Source organism: Vigna radiata, chromosome 7 (genome assembly GCF_000741045.1).
Source record: "Vigna radiata var. radiata cultivar VC1973A chromosome 7, Vradiata_ver6, whole genome shotgun sequence".
Lineage (NCBI taxonomy): Eukaryota > Viridiplantae > Streptophyta > Magnoliopsida > Fabales > Fabaceae > Vigna > Vigna radiata.
In genome coordinates, this window is record NC_028357.1 from 12,332,826 (window position 1) to 12,340,108 (window position 7,283).

Consider the following 7,283-nt stretch of genomic DNA (forward strand, 5'->3'; position numbering starts at 1 on the left):
TGTACAAACTGAAGTTAATCAGTACAAAATAAATTAATTGGAAGAAAATCAATCAAACTTGAAAAATCTCTTTTATTAGTAAAATTAGGCTCGCGTGCTTTTTTCTTTATAAGAGTTTTTTTTTTTGTCTTGTAATTACTCCTGTCTTGTCATCTTCCAAAGAAAATCTCTAATTTCAGAAACAAAGTTTCAAAGAACAAAACAAAAACCCAAACGAAAAATGTGAAAGAAAGTGAGACTCACGTTCCGAGTTTTTGGGGTTTAAAAAGACATTTTTAATTGCTAAAAAAATCCATTTTGGCGTTACTTTTTTGGTATTTTCGCAGCTTATTAACGTCCGGGGAAGGAGATCTGAAGTCTAAGGTTTGAACAAGTGACCTTTCAATTATGATTTTGTAGCTTCTTGCAAAGGATTTGACATCTGGTTTGGGGGCCTAGGTCTATGTTGTAAAAAAATTAATATTGACACTTAAAATAAGATATTTCCAGACCTTTTTAACGTATGTGAAGGGGAAGCCGACATCTAATTCGAGTTAGACATCGGGGAGCGTGTAGGCGACGTCTAAAGGCAATGAAACTTTTCAGTTTTGTATGTAGACCATTTGACGTCTGATCCCTAGGAGAACCAAGGTTTATATCTTATTTGACGTCTGACCCTAGAGGAACTGACGTCTATAATTGCATTTTATTTACAAAACTACAAATTTTTTTTTCGTTAGACGTTAAAGGCATGACGTTAAACACATAAGGTTACAAAACTACACTAGTGATATATGTATTTATAGATCCATTTCACTAACATAACTATGTTAGAAATTGAAATTGAATACTAACTGTAAGCAAGTTTTACCGCTTATGTAGAATGATTTAGATTTTTACATCCTACATCTTAAATTGTTTTAAATTGTTTTAGAATTTGTTTTACCTTTTAATACTTGCTTTGAAATTTTACTTGTAATCAATAGTTTTGTAATCAATAGCTTTGATTTGTATTAATGTGAACACTTTCTCACCATTTACTTTAAGATTCTCAAAAATAAATTTATTTTGAGTCCATGTGCTCCTTAGTAATGATTCCTAACAATTCCAACCCTAGAAAATATCCCTATTATGATGTACTAACAATATCCTATCCAAGAGTCACAAAACTTTCAAATATGGTTAGACACCTTACATATAAAGAACAAATGGGTTATTGATTCATTACAAGTTTCACACATTACACATATATATTCTACTTCTTATATTTATTTATTAAGTAAATTGTCATAAATCTATTGTAGGACTCTCCATACAAAAAAGCTAAGTTGTGGATAAGGCTTTTGTGATCCAGAATGTTTCATACAATGTCTCTCTTGATCCCATTTGTATCCTCTTATATTCGCATTTGACTACGTACACTCTTCTTCCCTCCGATCTTATTCATCCTCCTCATCAATGTGCACCCTTAAATATATTCTGACATATTTTTTATCCTTGATTTCAATACCAATTGTTAGAAACTAAAGTCTTTAAAATGCCATTTAGAATCTTGTGAAATGTTAGAAATTATTATTCATCGAACAACATTTTCAAGTGATAATTTAAAAATCCTAGTCAAATATCAGAATTTCCATCCTGAACACAATCAATCAAGTTAGATCATCATAGCGCAAGAATATATACCATTGATCTTATTGCATGGTAACACCACATGCACAGCAGCAATCTCATAATGAAAACTTACGCTTTCGTGGATAATTTGGCCATGAAAAGTTTCATTCAAAACCTAGTATAGTTTCATGTCAAAGCAAACCAGAGGAATCTTAATAAGAAAGCCGTTGACAGAATCCATATTAGATTATTAAAGCAATATCACATTATATATAACACTAAATAATTTGTTAAGAAGTTTATCAAAGAAATCAATAATCACTAAATTATTGCAGATGACATTTCGGGAATCACATGTTCCCCATAGTATTTGTGGACACTAATATCCCCAAACATGCAGGGAATAACTCTTATTCTATAACTTACAATAACCCTAACTACCCTATCATACATGTCCAATTAGGAACACCAAGCACGTGGCCACTAAATCTCGATCTTCTGTGATTCCACCATTACTTAATTAATTGTGTCAACTGACAAAACTTTGTTGAAAAATCATAGTTGGCTTCTGAGAAACTGTCATCAAAATGCCAAAATCTTCACCCATTTGCATAGTATTTCAGTATTTTAAAATCCATGTTCACATGATCCCATGAGTATAACAGCGCAATACATTAATATATAAATGAAATGTTTTGAAGCAATCCAGTTGTTATCACATGCGTTGTTGGTTGTATTGTAATCCATGGATAAGGTTAGGGTTACTCTAATAAGGTTTGTTGTGATATAACCCTTACAATGTTGACACCATCAATTACGTATGAGAGTATAAAACTTTTAATCTCACTATTAACTTTGTACATCAGTTCAAAAACATGTCCTGTCATATATTTCTCATTAGTATTAATTATATAATGTTCTGAGTGAAATATTTAGAATTAATTATCATAAATATAAATTATTGTCTACAAAATTCTGTTTTTAAAAAAATGTATCGGAAGGTGAAAAGCAAATTTAAACTATCTTTGACTTTGAATCCTAAACTATATTTAAGATCACTGAGTGTTGTAGAAACACCTAATCAATTTGTTTTCCTTTTCCTTATTGTGAATTCTAAGTTTCTGACAGTAGAAACTTAATTTATATCCTGATCATTGAAGGTCAAATATAAGTGAGAGAAGTAGTTGCATGTTCCCTTTTCAGTAACTTAGTTTGTGGATTGATGCCATATATATATTTACCATGGAAAATAAATTAACCAGAAAATTACTCCTGTTTCAACAGTTGACTGTGAGCACACGTACATATCTGTAAAACAATATCTCAGTGTTTTCTTTTCATCAGAATTAACATTTGTCTTCTTCGCCAAGACAAGAAGAAATTAAATGGGGAAGAGATGACAAGGAAAGAGTGGCACGAAATATGGCAAATTAGCAATGCAGCAGGGAACAGCGCATTCTTCTCTGAAATGAAATTAATACTAGCCTCGCATGTGGTAGCTTACCAGTGAACATTTCACATGAAAATTTGTCTATACAAAAATTTTGATACCCTTTTTCAAAATTAGTAGAAAAGATATCTGACAAAATTTTCTCTAATAAATTTAGTATAATGAAAGAGATTATTTAAAATATTAGAAATATATATGATCATATTTATTTTGGTATTTATGAATGAAGAGACAAAATATGAAACTTTGATCACAAGTGTACCTTTTATGATAGCATACAAATTTTTATGAGCATGCATATTCACCTGAGCTGAATTTTGTCGAGTTGCTTTGCATGTCAATGAACAGTTGTTTTATGACGTAGAGATATGGGAGGAAGAAAACTAATAGGTGCTGACATGACAAGCATAATATAATTTGGTTTATTTTGAGTGCCAAATTTTGACCACTTTCATTATCAAGTGCAAAGGGAAAAGGAAAAGTGTACAAAGGAGAGAGAGAGATGAGTTGAAAGTGAAGGTGAAAAGAGAGAAGTGGGTGACAGTGATCACACATGGAGTAGCAAGGACTACTACACTGATCCACTCTCGCTCCTTCCCTTGTCATGAACAACAAAATNGACAATGTCCCATTCACGAGAATGACCATTTCCAACTCTCCTTGTTTTCTTCCCACCCTTTCCATCTCCTTGTCTTCTTTCTCTCTTGAAATCTGTGTTTGATTCCTTTCTTTTTTAATACCCACTTTCTCAAATTCCATTGCGTTTTCTTCACCCTTCTATACTATGCTATACTCATCACGGATCAAACAAATCATCACATAAATATATATTTTACAACTTCTATAGCCTCATACATCATAATTAAATCCTTTATTAAAAGAACACCAAAAAGACTCTCGTACGTAGTACATGCAAAATGAAATTCTTTAGCAGTACAAAAGGTTTGATTCAAAAGCAAGCAAAGTTAATTGGATTAAAAAATTGGGGAAAAATGTAAAGAGAATCTCTCCCTTTAGTGGCCCCTCTGCAATTGCCTGCAATCAGACACCAACAAGCACGGTCTCGCAGTTAATTGGAAATTTTTTCTCACCACCCTTTACTCAAAAGTTTCAATAAAACTAGTCATTTTAATTAACTGAAAAAGAAAAGGTGACCAAGTCTTTATTCTTTTTATGTAAAATTTTCAAGCCCCACCTGAAATATTCTACTTGATATATCCTAATTTATATATCATTTTTTTACCAAAACACGGTTTTTAATGTAAATAACTCATTAAGTATGGTAATCAATTGACACAGACACCCTCGCGATGATTTCGTTTTCATCCGGAAAAGGGAAAACTACATTGCAATCTGAAACTCTCTCTCACTTTCTCACTTTCTCACTTTCTCACTTTCTCTCCCTCTCTTTGCTGCTTTATCAATTGAAATGCTGCTGCTCCAACCATGGCCAAAGGCCAGATTGATCATCAATGCCACAGAACATGTTGCTTAAGCTCTCTTCTTTGACCATATGATCAATCTTTTGGCACTGAAGTTCTGGCCTTGAAGCGGTTTGGAAAAGCTGAGCAACTCCTGTTGGTCTAGTAGAAGATGGAAAGAGGTTTCTGCTGTTCTGCTGAGTGGATAGAGGACTGTCAATAGCTGGGGTTCTTGAGATATCCAACTTGATTTCTGAGCTGTTCTCACTTCTATTGCTGCTGGAGCCCTCAGTTTCTTTATTGAGGTTGATGGATTCGGTGGGTTCTCTGCTTTTCAGTGCCAATATCTGCGGCAGTGAGTGGCAGCAGTGAAATTAGCAAATTCAAAATAGCACAAATGTTAACATATGCATGAAAGGTTCAACTATCAAACGTGTAATCAGCCTAAAACCAAGGTGTCAATGTCAAAAAGGAGCCAAATGATTGTTTATTTCCAAACCAAGGAAACTATGCGTTGCATGACAAACATGTAATTGAGTGGAATCTGGTCTTCATGAAGTTACTGTGGATGATTGGAAAAAGCATCTTTGCAGAAAGCTATCATAAAAAGGTTCTGAAAGCCACGATATACAATTTTTCAAAAAGAAAAAGATCATGATTACCTAGCTTTATTGTAAAAAATCAAAACAATCGGACATAGCAGAACTTGGACATCCCTCCACTTCTTCAATTTAAGATTAATTTGAATAATTTTCTCAGCAAGCACATAGCAGAAAGAAACAAAAATGAACTATAAAGAGGTCAAATACATACACCTTTTCCCGTGAGTTAAAAGTTAATTTATACAATACATCTCAACAGCAGAAAAAGTTAGCTAAAAAAAGTTTCTATAAAATGTTTAATTAATTTTATGTTCTTAAATAGTTTTATTATCTTTGCATGTAAGTATTTTGTCAAGAAAATTATCTGAATTGGGCCTTAGAATTTAAGAAAAACCGAACTTCCTTTCTAAGTTCTCTTCTTACATAACAAGGATCTTTAAAAAAAATTGAAGCTCACACATAACAAAAACTTGTGGAAGTTTTGTGAAAATTGCAAACCTCGGTCTGAAGTTTTTGGTTCTGAGCTTGAAGTGCATCATTATCTGCCTTGATAGCTTCATATTGTCTTTTGAGAAGATCGTAGTCCTTCTCCAACTGCTTGGTCTTCCACCTAGCTCTCCTGTTCTGGAACCATATAGCAATCTGTCTAGGCTGCAAGCCAAGAGCCCTTGCCAGCTGCATTTTCCTCTCAGGTTCAAGCTTGTTTCCCAACTCAAAGCTCTTCTCAAGTGTCTTCACCTGTTCCATGTTAAGCCTCCTTTTCTTCTCTCCTGCTTGTGATCCGTCATCAGATAAGTCCTCCTCGGCATTAGCCTCTTCTCCAAGTTCAATCCCCGAAAATGACATAGATCTCTTGCCTAGAAAGGATGCTCCTCCTGCATCAACATTTGAAACATGGTATTAATCTCATAAAATATTATTGCACTACTAGGTACGTGTTTATGTCTAAAGTGAGTACCATGGTACTCTTGAGGTGCACATGAAGTAATAATTGAGTTGAGTGAAGGTGGAGGTTGATGGTCTTCTTGGTGAGGTGTTTGTAGCATGAAATTTGCTGGGAAGAAAGCCATATCATTGCTAGTCTGATCTTCAATAGCTGAATGATATTCTGATCACCATGTGGGATGAGAAGAGAAGATCACTGATGCTGTTGTTGTGAAACAAACAACAGATAAAGAATATGATCTAATACAGAACACCTTCTGCTAAATTAAATTAAATAGGATGGCTTATAAAGCATAGAAGCTTTTACGGAGAGAAGTATTGTGAAGAAGATCACTAAGGTATCTAATGCGCCACATGTTCCGCCAATAAATTGAAGAAGATGGAGAAATTGCTGTGAAGGGTGGCTTATATACCTTATCAGTTGTTTTCTTAGGTGATAATTTCAAAAGGAAAAAGAAGTTGGAAGGAAAAGGTGAGAGAAGAAAGAAGAGAGGAAGAGAGGGACAGGGGGTGAGATATGTTTGAATCTATAGTTCCATACACCGTCCTTAATATATATATATATCACTGGGTTCTTTATTATATTTATTGAATTTAAGTTGGTGCAGTTAAATAAAAATAAAAAGTTGAATGAGTTTAATTTTCATGTACATGAAAGGGAAAAAAAATTAGTGAGGGTTTTTAAACTTATATCTATATTAGATGTCAAAATGACGTTTAGCGTTTGGAAAAAGAATAAAGAAAGAAGGATTATTTTTGGAAAGGAGAAAAAGAAAGCTAACTTCTCTGCGTCAACCTGTCTAATATTCCATTGGAGTGTGTGCATGTTAAGATCATTGCTTGCAATTATTTTCCTAATGATAAATTAGCTTCTAACTTAGGAGACAGGCAGTGGGTTTTTTTCTTTACAAAGAAAGCTTGTCTTTAAATATAGTTATAGGAATTGGAACGGTAGCTACGGTATAGTATAGAGGCTATGTCCATGATTCCTTGGCAGAAGCTATGAGTATAAATAAATAATGTGTAATTGTAATATGAAAGTTTAGTTGTGAGAAGAATATAATTTTGCGGTTAAATTGAATATAAAAGAATAGTTGGAGGGTAATTAAGAAGAGAAAGAGAAAGAGAGAAGTGGGAGGAATCTAGGGGATGGGTCCAATGAAGAGGGGCAGGGTTTGCCACCTAACCCACCAACAGGTATCATGCATTAGGACGAAGCTCTTTCGCATCAACCATTATCCCTTATTGCATCAGTTTCAACCCAGCCCCTAT

At 33.8% G+C, this 7,283-nt stretch overlaps 1 protein-coding gene across 1 annotated transcript; it reads right to left on the minus strand.

Annotated features, from left to right (window-relative positions):
* Positions 1-3,887: 3,887 nt before the first annotated feature.
* Positions 3,888-6,554, minus strand: LOC106769387 (homeobox-leucine zipper protein ATHB-13). The gene is made up of 3 exons (XM_014654992.2): positions 6,025-6,554; positions 5,565-5,941; positions 3,888-4,811 (listed from the first exon to the last, which is right to left on the minus strand). Exons 1-3 carry the CDS (start codon positions 6,134-6,136, stop codon positions 4,464-4,466), a joined length of 837 nt encoding a protein of 278 aa, XP_014510478.1. The 5' UTR covers positions 6,137-6,554; the 3' UTR covers positions 3,888-4,463.
* Between the last annotated feature and the right edge of the window lie 729 nt (positions 6,555-7,283).

What these genes read in the sequence shown, in the direction of transcription:
- LOC106769387 (XM_014654992.2), bottom strand. Translation starts at nt 6,136, where the DNA reads ATGGCTTTCTTCCCAGCAAATTTCATGCTACAAACACCTCACCAAGAA. An exon ending in TGCACCTCAAGAGTACCATG is followed by an intron (nt 5,942 to 6,024) that starts GTACTCACTTTA and finishes ATGTTGATGCAG; the next exon opens with GAGGAGCATCCTTTCTAGGC. An exon ending in ACCAAAAACTTCAGACCGAG is followed by an intron (nt 4,812 to 5,564) that starts GTTTGCAATTTT and finishes TCACTGCCGCAG; the next exon opens with ATATTGGCACTGAAAAGCAG.